At 45.6% G+C, this 23533-nt stretch overlaps 1 protein-coding gene across 4 annotated transcripts; it reads left to right on the top strand.

Moving 5' to 3' along the window:
• Window positions 1-102: 102 nt before the first annotated feature.
• On the top strand, window positions 103-22409 carry LOC146624808 (arrestin red cell). Of its 4 annotated transcripts, none has more exons than XM_085364745.1 (17): window positions 103-311; window positions 9510-9540; window positions 10537-10597; window positions 10742-10786; window positions 11696-11793; window positions 11881-11979; window positions 13001-13060; window positions 15262-15329; window positions 15699-15834; window positions 15906-15990; window positions 16076-16148; window positions 16359-16496; window positions 16578-16661; window positions 17444-17467; window positions 17699-17775; window positions 17886-17940; window positions 18446-22409. In XM_085364745.1, exons 1-17 carry the CDS (start codon window positions 289-291, stop codon window positions 18531-18533), a joined length of 1245 nt encoding a protein of 414 aa, XP_085220871.1. In that variant the 5' UTR covers window positions 103-288; the 3' UTR covers window positions 18534-22409. The 4 variants fall into 4 exon arrangements, with proteins under 4 accessions (XP_085220871.1, XP_085220870.1, XP_085220873.1 ...); XM_085364744.1 differs by having other exon boundaries at window positions 18443-22409; XM_085364747.1 differs by lacking the exon at window positions 17444-17467.
• Window positions 22410-23533: the final 1124 nt, after the last annotated feature.

Here is a 23533-nt window from a genome sequence, read left to right as displayed (position 1 = left end):
GTCAGCCTGTAAAGCAGCTGGATTAGCCCGCTGCTGTTTCATTTCGCAGCGGGTCCTCACAGAGACAGCAGAGCGCACACAAACACGCAGAGGGGAGGGGGAGCTGCTGCCTTTGCGGAAGCCAGTGGAGAGCCGAGGCGGCGCTAAATCAAATTACCATACTAACTAGTTCTCTGTGCGCCGATGTGAGGGGAACAGCCTGAAGAAAAGCCTCCGTTTTAAAGTCAAGACACCTACGAGTCCGGCCTCATTTTGTTGGGATCTTCCTGCCGTCCGCCTGCAGAGGAGATGGGGGACAAGGCGGGCACCAGGTAGGACGGCTAGGCTATAAACGGCTAGCTGCGGGTTAGCGTCGGTTCTCACGCACTTCGCTAGCAGTCGTGCTAGTGGCCCAGGCGGAGGAGTTTCTCCTCTCAGCTCGAGCATCAGAGATTTACCCGCTTAATTAGCTAGACCCGGGCCGAGACCAGCGAGCGAGCCCTCTGGTTCTGGTCCGGAGCTCTCAGAGCGATGACCTCGTTTGCAGGAGGCGAAGTTAGCACAGCAGGGTGGGGTTAGCTATCCGCGGCTGTGGTGGAAGGGACGGCGTTCCAGCGTCCGCTCAGAAATCTGTCAATTTTCAACATCCCGCTAACGTTTCCGTTTGACTGAAAAGCACACCAAAAATGATCAACTGTTAATGCCCACCGCTTAATCTAGCACAAAGAAAAAAAATCGGCACCATATTCGTGTAATTCTACACCACATTTGGGTGTTTTAGAGAGGAATTCCCACGGTGTTTGTCCAGTAAAAGACCGCTGAAACCTTAGTGGGCGGTATCGACATGTAACCTGCAAAACAGCATTTTAACTCGAGATTTGTTTAAATTATGGAGCTTGTTCTTGTTCGATTCAGTTCCAATGTTTACAGTCAGCTTTTATGAAACGTGAAATATTAGTGTTGTTTATTCTCGTTAACCAGGGGCGAAATGTTAAAATGAAGTGTTTTTGAATGGAATTTGGTACGGAGGAGCGTATTGGTGGGCTATTTAGGTTCGCTTACCTCCATCACGGGCTTATTTCGGGTTTCTGGTACCGCAGGTTCATGCCAGTTAGCTGTAAATGTGTTTTAAAGAGGGTGGAGGTTTCGTTTTCGGACATTTGTGAGTTCTGGTTCCTGTTTCGGGTCGATCTACTCGGTGTGTAGGCACAGCACAACGACACAAAGTGATTGTGGTTTCTATAAAGCTCAGGATGCCCCCCTTCCCTTGTGTGTTTACACCCCCAGTTAATTGGGTTAGCACTGCTGTGGATCAGCGTTCCTTCCCGTGTTTTCGCCTTTATTTCTTCTTCTGCAGATTCCGATTAACAGAAGAGACCCAGAGGGCTTAACTGCATTAATCCAACACACACAAATAAGACTAATGATGAGGAATAACTGTTATGTTTTTGTGCAGCTCATCAGACCCCGTCCTGTTGTAATGTGGCAGGAATACAGGGCCTTTAAAGTCAGGTTCAGCTCTTTCCTTTACTCCAGCACATGTAAGCTGCTGAAAATGACATTAAAGTGCTGACTGCTTCAGGCTGTTTACATCCACATCCTGCCTGTTTCTCCTCTGTGAGGTCAAGGTTTGTTGGATGTACAGCTTTCATGCACACGATCCGTTTCCTCATGTGTAGCAGCTTTTTGCTATAAAATGCTGATCATCGCCGCTGTTTTTGATGGATTTTCCTCTAACTGGGGGGGGGGGGCGAGTCAGCCCAGCCCATTCCACTTGCAACTTAACTTTCTTTCCTGCCAGTTACTTCCTGTTAGGAAGCAGGTGGAAAACTGGGAGGAGAGGAAACGGGCAGGAGGAAAGACCAACGTCATAGCTGTTGAAGAAATGGCTCTCACTGACATTCACGCTCGAGCTGCTGTTAACAGATTATACATCGAAGCTGCATGTCGAGTGGCTCTGTGGCACTTCGCCTGTTTGCAAAACACCAGCCAGCAGTGGAAAGTTTTTCTCTTTGACCTTTCACCTTTTGTACTGACAGCTGTGAAGCTTCTCTCCTCGAGTCTTGTACGACTAGATTAGTAAGTGTGGCTGCGAGGTGTAGCGACGAGCCCAGCTAGAACCAATCACATCCTGATATTTTGTCTGTGTGTTACATTAAAGACAAAAAGGCCTCTCCTTCAGAGGCCACGGCTCAGGAAAACTGTTATTTCACGCTTTGCTTCCAGTTGTTTACCGTGTCAGGTGTTGCACAGCTAAAAGAATCCGTTTTAATTGGCTGTTGTATTGAGATCATCTTCAACACCTGTGTCAAGGACGTGAAGCCGTCACGCTTTACCAGACTCATTCACAAAAACAGCAATTTTATGTCACAAAACACGTGAGCTGCTTGTTTACAGCTCGCTCAGCTGCTTAGTTCTTGCTGCTGCATGACTTTGGTGTTCCTAATGTATTTAGTCATATCGGAAATGGTGCGTTGCATAAACTCGACCCTGTTTTCATGTAAGAGTCGCTGGTTTTGTAAGAGGAGTCTGGTGCTGACTTTGTCCCTTGTTGCCACATTTTTCGTGTAAACAGGTTGGCGTGCTCTCAAAGCTGCAGCTGTTTTTGTGCTCAACGTGAAGTTTAGATGTCTGGAATTATTGTCACAGCTCAAACGTCTAATTATTATTATTCATGTCTGGTTGTTGTTTTTATTACTATCAAAAATGGCTGACCCAGGCCTGACCCTCTTCATGCTGCAGACACAGATGAAAGTAGCAGTGTGTATTTGCTCTGCATGCAAATGCAAGCAAATCATTTCTTTTTGAAAAAAAACAAAACTGGTTGTGTTATTTTTAGCTGGAAACAAACAGTGATGCACTTCCTGTTCTTCATCCTGCTTTTAATTTGTACAAACGTACGAAACACCGACCAGGTGTGAAATGTCGTACATCGGCTGGAGATGTTCACACGCCCAGAAATCGAATTCAAAACCAACTAATATATACACGACCGCAGGTTTCTTACTCAGGGCGTCAGACTGTGCTCAAAGGCAGAGGAAGAGTCCGACTCGATGGCCTGTATGAAGCTTTAACATGTGACCTCAAAGTTGGTTCGTTCAGAGCGCCGCTAAATACACGAATGTTTCTAACGTCGGGTTTTTTCAGGGTAAATGTTAAAAAGGACCAAAAAGCCGCAAAAAGTCCATTTTTGACCTGCCAATGATAAAAGCTGATCAGAAATATCAGGAAATGAAGAATAGCTTTAATGCTTACATCCCATGTGGCTTTTTAAAGCTCCGCTTCGTTCTCCAGGCGTAAATATTTAATGGGAGACATAATTGCAATATTTATTTATTCATTTTGAGGGACTTCCTGCGGCCTGAAGCTCCAACATTGGAGCGACGCTGATCGATTTCAGATTAATCAGAATAGAGGTTTTGTGTTTTTTTTAGAAGCAATGAAGAAAAATAAGCTGTGACTGTTTCAGGCCTTAGTGGCTCCATAAAGTGTCCAAATTATACATTTTTAATTCATTTTATAAACAATAAAATGATTCTTATGTCACATAAACGTGAATTTGGTGATAAAAATAACTGTTAGCTGCAGAGCTGATTGAGCGCTGAGGGGATGGAAACAGCAGATACTGCAGTACTTTTTCCTGCTGGTGTAACAGGAGCAACTGATGCTGGATCAGGACATTTAAAGGAAAATAATCCTCAACACAAAGCTCAGATATTCACTTTATTGTTGAATATTTTTTGACAAAAACGTCAAATCTGACTCTCAGAAAATGACACAGACGGTTTGTTGTGTTGGCGTTTGTGTCTGAAGCTCAGTTACAGGTCTGTAGTTTAATACCAGCCGCAGAAATCCCTCCCTTTCATCACTTTTCTCCCCTCATTCTGCACTAATTTTAGTTTTTCTAGGAGCAGTTGTTCGACTAATTGGCTGATTACTAATGAAAACAGTTGCAAAACCGCCCACAGTTTAGTCATTTAATCTGAATCAGCAGTTTGAAAGAGGAAGAAAACAGCCTGGAGATGAACGTCTAGTTTGAGTCTTGCAGAATAACTTCCTGGTTCCTCGCTCAGCTGCAGAGTTTAAAATTTAACTTTCACCCTGTTTCGTTGCTCCGGTGGTCAGACCAGTCTGAGTCCTGCTTATCTGCAGCTTCATCGTTACAGACTCAGCTGAAGGCATCGGCCTGACAGGAAGGGCGGGCTGAACTGCCACAATAAGAGCCTGCTCGTGCGCTTTGTTCCTGGGATTATTTCTGCTGCCACTAAACTGTGTGTGTTGGGTGTAAATCCAGAGGAAGGTGTAACTGAGGCTGGCATGCATGTGAAGGCAGGCGGCCCTGAAACGCGAGTGTCTGTGGGCGGCAGGCGCTGCAGAGGAAGTGCAGCGACGGTGGCGTCCGGCAAACATGAGGAAGTTTTGTCAGAGTGTGAAACGCAGCGAGCATCACGCTCCTGCCGCTCTGAGTGTTTGGCTAATAAACAGCACGAGACGCCGCCGCTCACTGAACTGTGACCGAGAGGAAACCTGGTTTCCTCGTGTTGCGGTCCGACCTGCTTCCTGTCCTCCACCTGCTTGTACAGGTACTGCAGCGGCTGTGGTCACGCTCGTGATTTAAAAAACAGTCATTCATGGAGCATGAATTTGAATTTGTGTCGTTTGGAGCTTTTTAAAGCTGCTCAATTTTGGTTTGCAGTCCTTTCCCCTCCCAGGAGCTCGCTGGTGATGCTGAGCCTTCTCCAGCATGATGCTGCACCATGCTGCAGATCATCAGATGAAGATGTAGGGTTTATGGCTGCAGACTCCCAGCTCTCAGATTGGTGCATGGAGGCGTTCTAAGCCCATCGCTCTCCCGTTTCAGCAGCTGAAGCTCCGAGTGTTCTCTGGTTACAAACAATTAAGAAGAGAAAATCTGCACTCAGACTCTTCAAATCATCTGAAATGTTTTTAACACCAGAAGCTGGGTAACACGATCCCGTTGTCACATGGCAACAGTTCATGTTCAGACATGAAGCTTCACGTCAGCTGTTTGTCTGAGCGAGCGCCGTCCCTGCAGACCTCCCCCCTGCAGGTGGAAGCGCTCGCTGCGACGCTCTCCTGTTTACGGGATCTCTTTCCCTCGACGCCAGCTTCAGCCTCACGTGGTCGTATCATCCGCTGCTGCTTCTCTCTGTTTCTGACACAAATACAAATGAGAATATTTGAGTTTTGGGGCCACACTAAGTCTCACTGATGGGTTTGAAGCTTTGCTGAAACATCTGCGTGTATTCATTTTAACCTACTCATTAGTGCGTCATCCTCCTGGTTTATTAATCACACCAAAAGTGAGCTGTTTTTAAATTTCCTGTTCATATTAAACATGAGCTCGGTGTCTGCAGCACGCTAAACACCGCTTGTTTTTTTTTCTACTCTGGGATCTGTATGAAGTCACAGAGAAGCACAGAAGCCCCACCCACTGTCCAAAGCATCTGTTTATGCTTGGAGCCAGGATGAAGGGGGTTGTTTGCCCCTCAGCTGACTTCCAGAAGTTAACCAGTCAGATGAAAGCTTGTTGGAGGGTGAACTAAAGGGACTGCAGCAGGCTCAGAGTAAAGAGGAAGGATTATTTCTGAACTGTGACTCATGTAAAACTGCTCTGGTGCAGTCCCAGAATAAAAACGTGGAAACGAGCCACAGAGGTCCCTTTACCTCGTTCAGCCACAATAAGAACCAGCAGTTTAACATGAAACCAACATGTCCTCCAGAATGTAACCATTTCTACCCACTGACTGCAAAAATAATAAAAATAATATGAAGGTGCCTAAATTATAAAGACCACAGAATAAAAATGCAGCGATCGCTGAATGAATCGCAGGAGCTGCAGCGACGCTCAGCTGAAGCACTACAGCTGGACTCCATGATGGACGAGTGTTTCTGCTCAGCCTGGACACAAACACTGTCGCTGTAACTTCGTCAGTCCAGGAAGCATTTCAGGACGAGGCGTGTTTATATCTGCGCAGCAGGGCCCTTCATCACCTCAGATTTAACGTTGGAGTCGAGAACAAAGCAGGCCTGCTGTTCGTTAAGGTTAGCAGCTCACAGGGACGTTTACGACTTCATCCTGCGAGGACTCGAGCGAGTTTCTCCTCCTAGTTTCTCTGCCTGCAGAGCTCAGAGTTAAAATACTGGTCCATAACACACTCCAACCACAAGCCCACCGTCTGCTCCTCAGCAGGCTTCCAGAAGCTGACCAATTAGAAGAAAGAATGATGCAGGGTCTTACAAGTTATCCAATTCTTACAGCAGCCCGCAGTAACCAGCTGATGGGCGAGCAATGAGCGGCCATGACGCTAAAAGGAGCCGTGGTCCCAGAGGTCCACTGTGTGGTTCAGCTGACACACAAACTCAGAGTTTAAGGTGGAATTAAAGGTAAAGGCAGCGAGCTGAAATTAGCAGCAGCTAAAATAAGTCGATGAGCTCCAGCCGTGCTGCTGTGATTTGTAATGGTTTGAGAGGCGCTGGCAGGCTGCTGCCATCATTGTGGTGTGATCTGGCAGCCCTGTGGGCCTCTCTGCAAGGTGCTGATAACTGGTATTGGCACAAAGTTTGGAAAACGTGCTCTCAGATAATTGGGATGGAGGGTGACCCACTTAGCTCCAGCTTGTTCCTCCTGCTTTTAGTTTGTTTTCTGACGGTGAAGTCACAAAAATGCTCCTGAAAGGAAACAAAATGTATTCATTTATTTCATATCTGAAGCCTCACTGAACCAAATAACTTTATTAGTAAGAAGCAGCAGACGAATATGGGCAGAAGTGACAATTTAGACTCGTCAGCAGTCCAAACACCATCCGTGTCTTTAAACAGTCGTGTGTGCAGCAGCAACAAACACACACTTGAGTCTTTTTTTGTTGTGCTTTCCTGGGACCACTTCTACACACTGACCTCATTATTGGGGACTGTGGCCACCAACATTCACCAACGGGAGCAGGAAACACGTGAGCGGACGCAGGCCCATTATAGTCCTCACACCCTGCCATGTCTGCCCCCTTCCTCCTTTGCAGCGTTTGCGTCTCGTCGAGTCATCGTTCCTGAAAATTAAATGAGATTTCTTTGGGCTGGATGTGCAGAGGTGCCGACACAGGTGGACGTGTGAACCGCGGCGCCTGCCTTGGTTCCACCTGTTTCCTGTTTGAAGTGTAGAATAATTAGTTGATTCTGGCCTAAAAAGTCACTTGGAGCGTTTTGTTCTGAGCAGTCGAGCTTTGTTTTCAGCAGGTTTGTGTAAATACCAGGAGAAAGAAATGCACCAGGTTTAGGCTACGATTAGTAAACAGTCTCAATTAGTGAATCTCGCTCTTGTAAAATGTCAGTAAGTGAAAATAAAAGCAGAAACAGCTGATGTCTCTGACCTGGGGTAACTTTCTGTGCATGAATGTGCAAAATGACCACAGTGACTCTAATTTATTCATATATGGTAACATTTTAAATGCTTTCTTCAACTCTGTTAAATAAAACAGTTTCTGGATTATTAGTCTGACATCAGTCGCCTCTGGCTTCGAGAAGCTGTGACCATCCTCTGCTGTGGTGTTTGAGGGTAATCGATAAAGAAAACGATTGCTGTTATCGGCCCTAATTGGGAAGCAGATCTGGAACGGCGTGGCCTGAAGAGGCGTGGAGCTGAGCTGTGCGTGCGGTTCATATCTGCAGCTCATTACGACGTGTTTTTGTTCTTTCTGGATTCAAAGCTGCAGATTAAAAAACACCACAGTCGTAAATAAGCCTCGAGCGCCAAAAATCGGAGCCGCAGAAACCTGTAAATCAGTTTTAATTCATGCTTTGAAGTGATCTAAATTTAACCCGAGTGTGGAAAGCATCAGCGGCTGTGACAGGAAGCAGGAGCTGCTGTGAAGCAGGACAGCAGCGCCTCGTCCTGGCAGAGGATGATGTCTGAGGCGGCGAGGGCCTGGAGGAAGTGACGGCTTCATACAGATGCTGAGAGCCTCGGTGCTTCCTCACACAGCTGCTGAACTGTGGGCATGTTTGGTTTTCAGGCCTTAAAATGAGTTCAGCTTTTCAAGGTGTGTTGGCACCTGTGGTGGTTTTTCATCACATCACTTGACTGAAAAGACTCCAAACGGCCATCTGCTGTCAGCCACAGAGGCCACGCCCCTAATTTCCAAACTGGATGCAGTTCAAATTGATGAGTTCTAAAAACATTTAGCTGCAGTTGTTATGATGAAGAAAATGAAAAGTTAGAGATTTTAAGACCTTGCGGGGTCTGACTGAGTTCTGAAGCCTCAAGTGGACATTAAAGGAACTGCAGCGGCGTCCTTTTCCAGCTGACTGATAAAATTCAGCAGCGTGAAAAGCAGCGTAACACACGGGATGTGGCATTTCTGGTTTGCACTGTGGGAGGACACCAGAGTGGGTGGAGCTTCATCACTGTGAGCAGGATGCTTTTGGCACTTCCGTCATTGTCCGAGGTTAAACTTTGGTCCTGCTGCGGTTTGTGTTTGCAGAGCAGAACGAAGACCGCGGTCACAAACTGAAGGTTTAGTCCATCTGTGCTCTCTCTGCAGGTTATTGTCAGAAAAGCCGCGGTTCGCCACACCTTTCAGGGTTTTCCATTAGGTCATAGTACCAGCTACTTTTTTAGCGATCTGAGCAGGTGGTAAAATGTGATGTCATCAGACTGCATGCCTGGCAAGTAGCATCACTCAGTGAGCATCAGGTTCACCAAAATCAAAACCGCCATCTTTGAAACCCGGCAAAGCTGTGACGACAACCAGACACACCCAGTAGTGCTGGACTGCAAGTGATCCGGGGCGGCGCTGATCGAAGAGGGGCCGAAGTTTACTTTGGTTTATTGACATCAAGATCGTGGGTCCAAGCTGCGCCTGGGACCGGTTTTGGGAGATTAGTTTTTCTTCGATGCTTCTCTTCTCTCTTCCACCACTTTTTAATATCAGTTAGGAAATGGGCAGTCCGCTGCCACCTTGTGTTTTGGCAGTGAAACTGCAGCCACGCTAAAGCCTCACTCTTTCAGCTGCGGCTCAGGTCTAGACTCAGTCCTGGTGTCGGTGTGTTCAGCTGTTCTTGTAATGATTGTTGAGATCCTGCGGCGTGTTTCTGGTGGTTCAAAGGTTTGTAAAAGTTTCAGTGGCATCGCGCAGACTTGGACTCGAGTAGTTTAAGTGATCGTGTTGGTTAACATCCACCTGTTTCCCTCTTAAAGCAGTGCGGTGACATCCCATAATAACCCTAGGTCATGTACACTGTTTTTCATCAAAACCACTTCCCCCCCCACCCCCAACCATCGGTTTCAAACAAGGCCACTGTTTATTTCGACACAGCAGGAAGCTGCCACACTTCCTCGGGTTATTTTTCACAGAATTGTCTCACCCACACGCTCTCGATGAGCTGCAGCGGGTCTGAAAACCTGTTTGAATCGACCGCAGCGCTCTTCGTTTAGCGACAGGGTTCAGCCAGAAAAAACGAGCTAACCTTCTCTTTCTTTCCTCCTCTCTGTCTCCTCTTCCCAAACCTCTCAGAGTTTTCAAGAAGTCGAGCCCCAACTGTAAGGTGAGTCCACGAGTTTGTTCTGCAACATCTGACACTGTGAGGAAGCAGTAGAAAGCACTCTTCTCCCTCTGCCACCTAAAACATGAAGCTTTGTTCATACTGACCCTTCAGATCGCAGCATTTCACTCAAACACCAGAGTAAAAACCACAATCATAGAATCAGGGCGATTAAAAGCAGATATACAGACGTAAGGGCAGAAAAACGAGCTGCCAAAGGGAGCGACGCAAAGCACTCATTATGTGACAAAGATGAAGCAGGCAGAGCAGCTCCACAGTGAAGTCAGGTAGTAAACTGGGACGTCACCAGTGTGACCAGTTCATCCAGTTTTAGTTTAAACATTTGTTAAGAAGAGAGTCGAGATAAAGATTAATATTCAGTGTTATGCAGTCGTTCCTTTACTGTTGCCTCTAAATTCACTCCCTGTCAGAAGGTTGTGGTTCAGTGTGGTTAAACACTCGGGCAGATCCTGCTTTACTCCTTTGATATAGTTACATTTTTCTTTTTTAAACTTCCTGTCGATGGGGAAGTTTAACATGAGCTCACACGCTGCATGCTGTTAGCAGATTCTGTTCTTTTAGGACTTCGATTAGAGAGCGTCCCTTCTCCCGGACTTCTGGCTTAGGGGTCGCTAACTTCCAGGTTGGTCGAGAAATAACCTGGAAGTTAACCTGACACTGGTCTCCACCTGTGTGAGGTGTTTTTACAACGTCCTGCAGCAGCTCTCTGGAAGGTTGGATGCTGTAGCCAGTGACCGCCTTTGTACTCCAAACCAAAAACCTTCCATTGTTGTACTTGGAAACAATACAGAGAGCAGCAGTTTATAAATAAGTTATTAACAGCACATCGTCTGCAAACGTGTGCACAGAGCTGGTGATCTTTGTGTGGGGACCAGGAAGAGGTCAAAGTTATTCCAGTAGGATTTATCCAGTTTTCACTGAGCTGTTGTGATCACACATCTGGATTAAATAAACTAATCCTGTGATTGGTCTGTGCAGTTGACGGTTTACTTGGGAAAGCGAGACTTTGTGGACCACCTGGACCACGTGGACCCAGTCGGTGAGTCTGGACTCGTTTGTGTTTGTTTTGGAGTTTTTAGGGAGCACGGCTGCTGTGGTGCAGTCCTGTATTTACAGGAGTCAGAGATCCTGATCAGGTAAACCGGTGACCTTCGTGACTGTTTGTCTTCCTTCCTGCCAACAGATGGCGTGATCCTGGTCGACCCAGAGTACCTGAAGGACAGGAAAGGTAGGCGAGAACACCTGCACACATGTACAGGAACACACTGAGACTTCACTGCAAGATCTAAACGTTAAGTCTATAAAGCAAATGTCTCATCAGCCAATCATGTGGCAGAGTGTGCTGAAGCCAACTGTGCAGCGACTTTGACTTGTTGCCGTGTGTAAATAAACGAGAGTAAAAGCCTTGCGCTCGTGTTGTTTCATCAACTTCCTGCTGACCTTTCTGTGCAGAGCTGAAGCCTTTGATTAACGACTTCCTGTTTATTTCTCAGCACGTTCATTTATTAAGGACACAAACGTCTCATTTTTGTCTGTTTACTGTTAAACAACTGTTTCAGAAACGTTGAATACAAAACAGGCAGAATGACCTTTGTTTACATAATAAGCAGTTTCTGGACCTCTGACTGTGTGTCAATAGTTGGAAAAACAGGTAAATTACTGTTTGCCTGAACGTTGTTTTTAATGTTGCTACACAAACATCACCCAACAAAACCCAGAACGCAGCTCAGCTCTTATCCTGCGTCTGCTTTTCCACTGCTGGCAGTTTGTGCTGTGCAGATAATCGCTGTGAGCTCTAAACAACCAGTTTATCACAGTCTCTTACACTCGTGGACCTGCGTGATGTCACAGTGAGATGTCAGAAGTCCTGTTGTTCAGTTGCAAAGGGCAGCCAATCAAAAGCATGATGCCTCAAAGGGGGAGGAGCTTCATCTCTGTCATGTTCGGCATGAGCTGTAAGGTTATTTTGAAGTGTGGCTCATGCAGAGCAGCAAAGGTCCACTTCACCTCTTCTGTAACGACGCTGTTTTGCTGTGTCGATGATTTTTAACAGTTTTAATGTTTTATTGTTGAATTAAACCTGATTTTAATGAATGACTCATTTAAACTGCAAACAGCCTCTTCTTCCTCCCCACAGTCTTCGTCACGCTGACCTGTGCGTTTCGATATGGACGCGAGGACCTGGACGTGCTCGGTCTATCCTTCCGGAAGGATCTGTACATCTCCACCTTCCAGGTGAGCTTCATCAGCCTGCGCCTGAGCAGACAGTTGAGTACTTTTAAAGGTCGGACGTTCTCACTGTCGTCTCTCTCTCGGCGTCAGGCCTTCCCTCCGGTGCCCGAGGAGCGGAAACCCAACAGCCGGCTGCAGGAGAGGCTGCTGAAGAAGCTCGGCCAGCACGCACACCCCTTCTACTTCACCGTGAGTCACTGCTCCTCCTCAGGGCTCCGTGTGTGGAGCTCGTGGTGAAGACGCCACGTCTTTATATGGTGTTTGAAGTGAAATGCGCTCCATGTGAGTCTGTGGGCACTGACTCACTGCTGGAGCCCCTGCTGGTGATTAGAGGAACTGCAGCTGCACGGCGCACTATCGAACCTTTCTGCACCGCACGTGTGCAAGATGTATAAAATATGTAAGAAGAAGAACGGAGCTGTTTAACCAGGTGGGAGCTCAGGGCCTCGATGTAAACATTTAAAGATGAGCATATTGATCTTTGCCATCAGTTCATTAGCCTGTGTTTACCCAGCATCCATTAGTGTCTGAACGCCGTCTGCTGTGGCCTGAAAAAGCAGATCATTTATAGCCCGCTGACCTCGTCTGTCGGCTCTTTCCTCGGGCTGCTTCAGCCCGGCGTCAATATCAGGACGAGCGTCAGACGTGTCTCGTGATGTTTGCTGATCGCCAGCTTCCTGAAATAAACAAGGAGATGCAAATGAGGAAGACTTTGACTTCCTGTTAGACTAGAAGTGACACACTGAAGGGCGTTTCCATCGGAGCGCAGTTCCCTGTAAGATCAAGAACCCTTTGAGGAACTCAGGAAGTCGCTCATTACACTCATTTGTTCTGGCTTCCTCCTCCTTCACATACGGTGGAAATTTAATTTCACTTTTTTACCTTCCTGGAACTTTTTGGTTGAAAGGGGTCATCACACCTCCTCAGCAGGGCATTTATGAGGGAGGACGTCCTGCAGCTCTCAAACTGTGGCGTTTACTCTTAATGTGCACAGATTATTTTACTCGATAAAGCACGTCTGAGAAAATATCTGAGCTTTATGGGAGCCTCGGATTCTTTACGAGAGTCGAGCTGAGCCAGGGCTGCTGGGAGTTTAAAGGTCGGCGCTCTGTGGGAAGCTTCATAAAAACGGGCTCTGAGTTTGTGGTGTGGAAACAACGAATGAACAAACTGTGATTCTGACGTTCTCGTTCTTCTTCTTGTTTTCCAGATTCCTCAGAATCTCCCCTGTTCAGTCACTCTACAGCCCGGACCCGAGGACACCGGCAAGGTAACCGAACCCCCCCAGCTGTGAAACGGCAGAGCACGGATGTCGTAAATTAGCTGTTCCCAAACGTCACGCCTCAGTTTGAAATATAAATCTCTGTCTGGGTCCACCCAAACCCACCTGCCCGAGGGGATTTACAGGCCGGCCTCAGGGGGTCACATAGTAAATGTGAGGGTTACGTCAGGAAGGGCATCCGGTGGAAAATCTGTGCCATTCATCCGCTGTGGCGACCGCTGCGAGTTCAGGGAGCAGCTGAAAGCACCGCCTCCTGCTTCTGATCGTTAACTCGATGCTTTAACGATGAGTTCAGTCTGAAACTGAAGGACGAGAAGTTTTCAGGTCCAGTAAATGATCTCAGAGCTGGAGCACCATCTCTGATCTGATTGTTCTCTGTGGAAGTCTGACGGAGGGTCTCCGCCCTGTTCACGTTGCATTCAGCGCCCCACCCTGCAGCTGTTTCAGCAGGACAATGCTCACGCCCACAGGGTCGGAGCAGAGCGGGCTCTCTGGGTCGGACGGCGAGCCACGCACGTCCCAGTACGCTACATCGGCACAACCAGTAACTGCTGCACCCATCTGGTTCCTCCACAGCAGGTCAGCAGACGGGTGGATGTCCAACGTCACGTTCAGAGGAGGTTTAAATAGATTTTAAAGACGTTTAACAGCAGTCAGATTTAAACCCCACAGTCTGGTTTATTAGATCAGGTTCCTTTAAAGACTTGATGGAATTTAAACTGAATTATAAAACCTGGCAACTCAATTCTTATTTGCGAAACGAGGAAAAAACAATCAGACTAACCAACTAGTCTGAAACTAAAACACTCAGATTTTAAGTCACAGCTGAGGGAGAACAGTGCATTGAGTGGTCCACGCTGTTCGGCATTTATCAAAATCATAAATCGTCCCGACATTTTTTTTCTTCTTCTGCTTCTTCTACTTCTTTTGAAGTGGGAAAGCCCAGACCTTCCTCCCTCCACTTCCTCCAGCTTATCCGAGGAAACGTCGAGGTGTTCCAGGCCAGCGTGCCCAGGTCTACGCCGAGCCTCCTCCCAGTAGGACATGCCCAGTGGGAACACGTGACCCAGGCGACAGCCTTAGCTGGCTGCTGTTGATGTGCAAGAGTAGCAGCTCCACTCACAGCCCGTCCACCTTCTGGAGAAAGCTCATTTCTGCTGCTGGGATTTGTCCTCTCATTCTAATAGAGTTCACAAAAGCTAACATGAAAGGATTCATGAAGCGCCATCTGGTGGCAGATGACTGCATAACATTTAGGACACAATAATTTACCAGCACCAGGGATCAATGAAACTTTTAACAGTTAGATTAAACAACTAGTGACAACAGCGGTGATTGGTCCACCAGTTGCACACATCCATAATAATAATAATGATAATGATGATAATGTGTCTTATTATTATAACAGCAGCATAACCTTTGCAGCTGACAGGTGGAGCCACCTGCAGCACGAGATGATGATGCAGCCTTTTACTGTCGTGAGATTAAGAACCTGAATGTGAGACAGGTGTGAGGCTGAGCTCTCCTCCGCTCAGGTTACTTCAGCTTGTACAAAGATGAATATTCAAACCCTCCTCTGTCCTGCAGCTGCGTGTTCGACTCTGAAGCGTCGCCGAGTTTGCGTGCGTCTGCAGACTTCCTGGCTTTTAGTTGTTGATTTTCTGCGTCGGCTGATGTTTCCCCGATCAGGCCCTGAAACAGCGGAGCAGTGGATCTGAGCGCTCGGTCAACTAAACAACTTGTTTCCTGTCAGTGAGGGAACAGTTCCCATCACTGCCTTTTTTCTTTCTGCAAATGCAGCATTCTGATGTGCAGCGTGTCCTTCAGGCCTGAAGACGTGCAGACCTTTTCTTTCTCACACATTTTGGCTCCTGAAACCTATTTTATTCCTGATTAACAGCCTGACGTTCAGGAGCTTCTTCCAGCGTTGACATGTTTGGTTTTAAACGGGGAGTCAGATGGAGTCGGTTATCTGTGAGGAGCGTCGCTGACAGGCTACGATTTACCGTAACGACCGCCTCAGACAGGCCGATAAACACGCCGTTGATTTTTAGCTGAAGCTGTTCCAGCGTCTCTCGGTGTGTTTATAAAACGGGAAAAAGCAGGGCTGCGCTCGCAGCGCGTCAGCACAGTTGAGGCGTTTTTATAAACACGGTGGCGCTGAGCTGTCCTCTCTCCTCTTCCTACAGGCCTGTGGTGTTGACTTTGAGATCAGAGCTTTCTGTGCCAAGTCAATGGAAGAGAAGATTCACAAGAGGTGAGTTCAGACCTGCGGGAAGCTTCACTCAGGAGCTGCGTGGAGTTCAAACCCAGAGTAGAAATAACTGAGTGGGGATTAACTTTGGTCGTGTAAACATGAACACCCACCAGTGGAACAGGAAATAAAAGGTCCACTTTAAAGCTTTTGCTGTGTTTCATTGCAGTCCAAAGCCAGCCTGTACCCCAGCAGGCTCTGTGCGGGGCTTTTATTTTGTAGACTCACAGTACAGTAATCTACCAGAGGCAGTAAAATGTCAGACTCAGTGTTTACTTTAGGACAAGAGAGGCTCTTCTGTGTGTCATACTGTGAGCCAGCCTCCAGTGAACGCTAGAGGAATCACCGTGCTGAAGCCTGTGCTGTGTGCAGGAACTCGGTGCGTCTGGTGATCAGGAAGGTTCAGTACGCTCCGGAGAAGCCTGGTCCTCAGCCGATGGTGGAGACCACCCGCAGCTTCCTGATGTCCGACAGGTCCCTGCACCTGGAGGCATCTCTGGACAAAGAGGTGCGCAAACAGCCCCGATACCCACAAACCAGTCCTTTGTTTTTATGCTAATAATGGTGTTCTGTGTGTAGCTGTATTATCACGGCGAGCCCATCAGCGTCAACGTCCACGTCACCAACAACTCCACCAAGACCGTCAAGAGGGTGAAGATCTCCGGTACGCATCTCTCAACTCTTTTTCTGCGCTTCTCTGCACGCCGTCCTGTTATCACAGTCACACCTCCTCTGTTTGTCTTCCGCAGTGCGTCAGTACGCAGACATCTGCCTGTTCAGCACTGCCCAGTATAAATGTCCCGTGGCTCAGCTGGAGGCAGAGTAAGTGTCCCTGTCCCTGCATGCTGGTGTAACTGGTTTAAACCAATGTTAATGAATGAAAATGTGATAGAGTTAACCAGGCTAACCGATCTGAGCTGGTTTAAAACCAGTGACAAAAGGTCATTGATGTTCACACCTGTTTAATGAGATTGGTGGAGGGGCGGGGTTTACCTGAACGGTTTGCCTGACAGCAGCGTCTGGTCTCCACAGCGACCAGGTGTCGTCCAGCTCCACCTTCTGCAAGGTGTACACTCTGACCCCGACACTGGACAAGAACAGAGAGAAGAGAGGACTCGCTCTGGACGGGAAGCTCAAACATGAAGACACCAACCTGGCCTCATCCACCATGTAAAACACAAACACACACAGGTGTAACACACAGGTGTGTTTGCATGGTCATGTGACCACAGTGCTCCGTGTGTGTTTCAGTGTGAAGGACGTCACCAACAAGGAGGTCCTGGGGATCCTGGTGTCCTACAGAGTCAAAGTCAAGCTGGTGGTGTCCCGTGGAGGGTACAGCAACACACACACACACTCTGCTGACATCACTTCCTGTCCTCTCCAGCTCACTGTTTCCTGTAGCTGTCATCAGTGAAGTTTGGAGGTGTTTTTATCTTCCAGACGTCACTCAGTGAAACGCCTGAGGCCGAGCTGCACCTGAACGTTTCCTACGCAACGGTCTGGCGTTTGTCCACGTTTACATGGAAACGCCACACGTGTGAAGCGAGTCTCGGGATCATATTTGACTTAAAGACGTACAAAAACCACGTGAATCAGTTTGAAGCTTAAACACGGCCAGAGCTTGAGCTCAGACTCCAGTCAGCTGAGGGAGGCTTTACAAAGTCATCCTTTCACAATAAAAGCCTGTGAGAGTTTGAGTCCTCAGCATCTGTCTAGGACCGTAGTCCTTTATCTACCGTCTGTCTCGCCATTGGACTTTAAAGTCACATGACTTGTGATATTTACTGAGGGCGGCTGGAGGTGGTGCTAAATTGAGCAGCTCTTCATTTTTTTTCACGGTTGGTTTAAAGACGATTTTCTCATTTTTCGGGTGTTTTATTCAGAAAGAGCTGCAGGTGCAGCTCGGCCTCCACTTCCTGCTTCCTGCTCCACCCTGTTGGCTCGTTGCTGTCGTTGCTCCTCACTGTGTTTGCTTCCACTGTAGGTTTTTGTGAACCTGTCGCCTCCTGCTTTTCATTTCACCTCCCTTCTCTGTGTTTTTTGGCGTTTTGTGTGGCTCCGCCCCGTCCCCCTCTCCCCCCTCCTCTTCTGTGTGCCCTCCCCCCTCCCTGCAGGCTGCTGCGAGGCTTATTGGAGAGGTAAATGGGACTGAAAGCCTCAGTGTTCATGTGGGGGAACCACAGCCTGGTGTTTAATGTTAACATGGGTTTCTAGGTGGTTGTTGTCACTCAGTAGTCAGTTTGCTCTGAAGTGAGTTAATTATCAGCTGTGGGGCTTTAACGGGCAGATTTATCAGGACATTTTTAACCTGTTGGAAAAAGGAAGGAGGCGGGGTTTGCTGCAATGACGCCGTGCTTCCTATTTTCCAGGGACGTGTCGGTGGAGCTGCCCTTCATCTTAATGCATCCTAAACCTCCGGAGCCGCCGGCGTCCCGCCCGCAGTCAGGTGAGTCTCTGCAGCCTCGTATGGTGAATCCTCGTATGCGGATTCACCATGGCACTGAGCATCAGTTTCCATGGAAACGGCAGCGTGACATGCTTGTGTGTGTGTTTCAGCTGTGCCAGAAACTGACCCGCCCATCGACACCAATTTGATAGAGTTTGAAACAAAGTGAGTTTCCAGACTTCTGCTGAGTTTTATTTTACATACAAACAGAAACCATGGCAACCAGCACTAACATAACGTCACTGATTAAACTGAGCATGTGTGAACTACAGCACGCCATAACGTGGAACTGACTGACCCTTACAAGGAGCAGCTGTCGGTGTTCAATACCCGAAAGTTTAAAAATCCTAAGGAAACAAAAAACGTCTGTAAAATGAATCCATGGACGTGAACGGTTTCTCCTGTGAGAGCTGCGAGACGTGACGAGTGGATCTTGAATCTGTGAGCGCATCATTAATGCTGAAGGGTTAGGAGCTACCGTCTGTTTCAGGAAATGACAGCAGAAACATCTGCAGCCGTTTGCAGCAGCGGCAGATTCACAAACCCGGCGTGAGGTGGAAAACTTCACAGATGCTCAGTTCACACATGTGACGTGCTGTTGGTGCTGGATTCAAACAGGGCTGTATGGAACCTTTCACAATAAAACTCGTCCTTTTCATCCTTCAAGCAGCATCTCGCAGGACGACGACTTCGTCTTCGAGGACTTCGCCCGCCTCCGGCTCAAAGGTGTTGTGGACGACAAGGACGAGGACTGCTAGGAGCTCGCCAACCCCTTCATATGCTCGCTTCAAAACCACAACACACACACACACTCACACACTGTTCACATTCCCCAGGGATGGATGAGGGTATATTTGGACGGAGGCCTCGGAGGGGCTTGGTGGTGTTCTTCCTCTCTTGCTTCAGCCATTCGTCATGCCACCTCCGCCATTTTTCCGCCGTCTTCTCCATCTGTTGTCTCTTGTTTCTCTTTTTTGCTAGAAATTCTAAATGTTAAGCAGCTGCAGGACAGATGTTGGCACTGTGGATGGGAACCTCTGCTGCTTGTCGTGGGCGGGGCTTTGAGATAGAAAGCAGGAAGCTAAAGAATCAGCAGCGTTCGTCCGCTTTGTTTTTGAATGTTTCCCGACGATCACCGTCCTGTACAAGCAGAATATATATTTGGAAAAAAAATTGTTCGGTGGTGATCGCCGCTTTCCTTCGAGTAAATCCTGTAGATAGTTTTTCTCGCGGTGGCTGCAGCGAGAGGAAATACATGTGCACACAAACACACACACTCAGAGAAGTCTTACAAGCGACTGAAGTTCGATTTCACCAGCATCCGCTCTCCTCCTGCTCCAACTGTCGTCCATGTTCAGAAACGTTCGCCATGTTCTGTCGGCTTTTTTTAATTATTAAAAAAAAACATTCCAGTGCGGACACTTCATTCAGATCCCAGAGATCATTTTGCAATCCTGCTTTTTAAGAAATTACATGAAAAGACGACAACCAAAACTTTATCCACCCTCTCCGTAAGTGGAGCTAATTTAACTCTTTATTTTGGTTTAATCCTGTTAAAGCTCAACAGTAAGCTGGTACTTGTCTGAATACTGTTGTTGGTTAAGAGAATGAAGACGTGTAATTGCAACAATGTGACAGCGAACAAATTGAAGCTAAAAACAAAGCATATAAATTTGAGATGGTACAGGAGGCCTGATCACTGAGAGTCACGATTCTTAACTAAAACAACCCAGGATATAAATTTTCTCTGATGGAACTAAAGAACACTCGAGTTTAGTCACACTGGAATCTTTTTTTTTTTTTTTTCCTTGAACTTTGGACTGGATTTGGAGGTCGAGTCACTGGATAGGTTTTTTACCTTTCTTTGATCTGTTTCTGTTTATTTCACTTCCAGATTTACAGTTAAAGTCAACAAAACTGATGCTAAAGTCTGTTTCTCTTGTTGCTTGTTAAAATAGAAACGGTCTGAGACTCGGTGCGGCCGGTTTAACTCGCCATTGTCAGCTCATTGAAGGGAAACTCTGGTGCTCGTTGTTTGGTTTGTTGTCTTCACTCACTGGTCCAAACTCACTTTGAACAAGCATTCAGATGAAGTTAGTATGAAGCTTCACCTCAGAGTTAAGTCATCACAGGAAGCTGTGCTGTGCCTTTAATGTTTCACTGTTGCCAACACGATGATCTTTGAACCTTGGTGACTGACAAGAACTCAGCTTTTTTAAAAAGAAAAATTGTTGGTTTAAAACGTTTGGGCAAACCTGGGATGTGTCAGTTTAGAAACACTGCGTGGTGTTATTTTTCTCTAATTAAGTTCAGGTCTTACATTTTAGTTTCAGGGGATAAACCATTAAATATTTTGCTTAGTAAATATAACTTTAAAATTAATATTAACTTTTTAATAAAATAAAACAACCACATATTCTTATAATTTCTAATCCTTGAGAGCTTCTCTTTATTTTATTGTGTAGATTGCAAAGATACATTTTAAATTAATGTTGTCACCATTTTCTTTTCTGGAATTATTTCCAATCTGGTAACAAATATTTCTGTGGCCTTTACTGTTGTTTAGTTTGTACTGTGATGATACAATATTTGGGGGTTTGTCCGGGATTTGGCAGTTTCACAGTTATTTCTAGACCATCAAACACAGATTACTTAAATCCCACTATTGTTTTGTTTGACACATTGAAAGATGCTGATGACAGTGAACAGACTTACTCACTTTAATGTTGACCTGTTCAAATTTGACTTATTTCCTGTGAATGTTCGTATTAAACATGGTTGAAGTTTCTGATAGCCAATTGGTCAATGACCCGTAATCCTGCAGCCAAATGCTCAGTTTTTTTGTTTTTCCTACTCACAGTCTGTATGATGTCACACAGAGCAGATGTCCCTATTATGATCATCTCAGGACACAGAAACCATCTCATGTTCTGACCAGAGGCAGCCAATCAGAAGAAAGTTGTCTTAAAGTGGAAGTGAGAGCTCAGTACAAGATAAGGATTATTTAGAGCTTTGAATCACGCAAAGCTGCTTTGCTAGATTCTCGTAGAGACCAAGGATAAAAATGCAGAGCTGGTAATGAGCAGTATTGATTCACTTTGAAATGTTTTTCACACCTTTATTCTCGGTATGTGACCTTTTTTTTTTCTCTTAGAAACAAAACATAATGATCTAAAAATGAAACCATAAAACTATTTTTTAAAGGTTGATGCCAAAGGAAATGTTTAAACTTGAGAAGCTGAAGTTGTTTAAAATAGTCCAAAATGAACCAAAGCATCAAAACAAACATGCATGAAAAGACCACTAGGCAGTCGTGTTGAAGACAAATGAACTGAAACTAAAGGCTGTGCTGTGTAGTACCACGATAGTGCTGTGAGTCTTTGCTGGACCTCGATTTCAAATCTGGTCCAGAGTTTGGATTTAGGTGTTTTGGCGAGTACCCGGTCTGTGTGATGCTTGCCATAATGTCTACAAAACAGGAAGTGATTTCTGCTGGTGGGTCGGACAGGGAGCAGCTTAAAAGTAGCTGCACATTGACTCTCTGCTTCATCTTGTGGTCAAAAGTGCAGCCATGCTGCTCTTCTTCACGTTCTTTTGAAACTTAGCTCATTTTGGAAGCTTTTAAACAGTTTTTAAAGCACATTTACTTACAGGAAGTAACTTTAGGGTGCCATGAGAAACATGACAGCCAAAATGAACCAATCAGCACCAGTGTTTCCGTTCTAAATCCACCTCACCACCTCACCTCCACCTCGCCTTACCCTCTCAAGACCATCAAACCATTTAAGTGATCTCTTTTCTTTCCTCCATCCAAACTCGGACACGATGTGAAGGACTTCAGGTTTTAGACGCCAGCTTTCCAAATCTGTTGCTTTTATTCTAGGCTTTATTATCGTTATTATTAATGTTATTTTGTTAATGATTTTTGGCCCCAAATCCCCGTACAGATCAACATTTCAGATGAACACGAGCACTGCACTTTCATTGGACGAAAACCCCGCAGAACTGCAGACGTTTTATTTCAGAAGACGAAGAAGAATGTTAACATTTATTTTTCCCTAAAATTGTTTGTCGGGGTTTCACAACTTGAACTTTGTTTTGTTCAATTTTAAAACTGCCAAATTTCCCTCCTTCCCACCCTCCCTCCTTCCTTAGCTCAGTCAAACGTTACAGCTGCGACCCTAAAACAAGACGTAGATGAAGAAGCCGACTCGGAGCATGATTTGAATTCCTTTGTTTGAAATTTTGTTTCCAAGCAGTGCTGTGAATCGTACGAGCTGTGATTCTGTCCTTATTTTGTCGTGCATATGTGGGGTAACTTTGCTAAGTGTGAAAATATTTTGACAAGTGCCACGCCCCGGCCCTGTGCGATGCTTACCATAATGTCTATAAAACAGGAAGTGATTTCTGCTGGTGGGACGGACACCAGAACAGATAGATCTATGATTATTATGCTTCTGATTATTATTATTATTATTATTATTATTATTATGGTGACTTCTTATTATTCTACTGTATCATCATTGCGACCATGATTATTCTCATAATCATTTAAGAGTCTATTGTTTCGCCATGTATTTTTTATGTTGAGATTTTTATTTTAGTTTTCTTTTTATTAAAGGTAAAAAGAACTAACAGACACCCAGGCTCTGCTTCGCTTTTTTAATCTCCGACGATGAAGCTGTGAACTATTTGTTGGCAAACAATCACATTTATATCTCTGAATAGACACCCGGTAGTCACATTTCTGATTTCGACGAAATAAAGTGGAGCAAGACAACAAAACAGGCTGCAGTTACATTCTCGGAAGTGTGTTTGGAACAATTTATGACATTCTTGGGTTAAAATGTGAATTTATTTATTTTTTTCTGTAGAGATGACAGGAACTACAAAAAACACTTGGTCAGCATCAGGCTTTACTGTGAAGAAAAAACCATGATGGGTTTATGAAGACCGAACGCTGGTTTTATCTCGAGGGCCATTTAAGCGAACATTCAGACCGGGGAAACTAATCCAGCCAACAGTCGCCTCAAGGCGCATGCTCAGCAGTGTTGGGCAAGTTACTTTGAAAAAGTAATTAATTATAGTTACTTTTTTGAAGTAGTAACTAGTAACTGTTAGTGAATGATTTACAAGATTCTAAAAGTAATTAATTACTTGAAAACTAACTATTGCGTTACTTAAAAAAAATGTTTGACCCTCTGGGGTCCAGGATATAATCTGATGTTTCCTCCACATTTTCCCTTAAAAACTATTTATTTGCCTTGTTTGGTCTCGTTCTTTTCAGCACAGCCTCACGTGTCTGAATTTACAGTTGTTTTCATTTTGACAGACTGTACTAACACAATTGATCTAAAATCAGACAAAAAACATAAAATCTGGGTAGAAAGTGATATTTTTTACTGTAACAACCACAAACATGTTTATTGATCATATTTCATAACTTTAAATGCAAATATAAATTGTCAGTTTATATTTGTGTCTCCATGTGTAAAATCATACGCACAAGTTTTGCAAACAAAAAAGTTATTTGCAGCCATTTACCTTTGACCCTTTTTTAAAAAAAATAATCTTTTCAAACTATTTACACAATTTATATTTTTATATTTATTTCTATTTACAGAACAATCAGCTGTTCTTCAATAAGATGCCACAAATTATTTGTGCCACTCCAAACATTTCTGTCCACTATAAAGCAGAACATCACAGCCTGATACCTGCAGGTCTGACAGCAGCAGGTGTATCACTCCTGTTTCTA

This window comes from Diplotaxodon limnothrissa, linkage group LG10, assembly GCF_057381915.1.
Source record: "Diplotaxodon limnothrissa isolate DT_005_m linkage group LG10, D_limnothrissa_male_GT1.1, whole genome shotgun sequence".
In the NCBI taxonomy this organism is placed as follows: Eukaryota; Metazoa; Chordata; class Actinopteri; order Cichliformes; family Cichlidae; genus Diplotaxodon; species Diplotaxodon limnothrissa.
The sequence above is the reverse complement of the archived record's forward strand: the minus strand, read 5'-3'. Positions and strand labels throughout refer to the sequence as shown.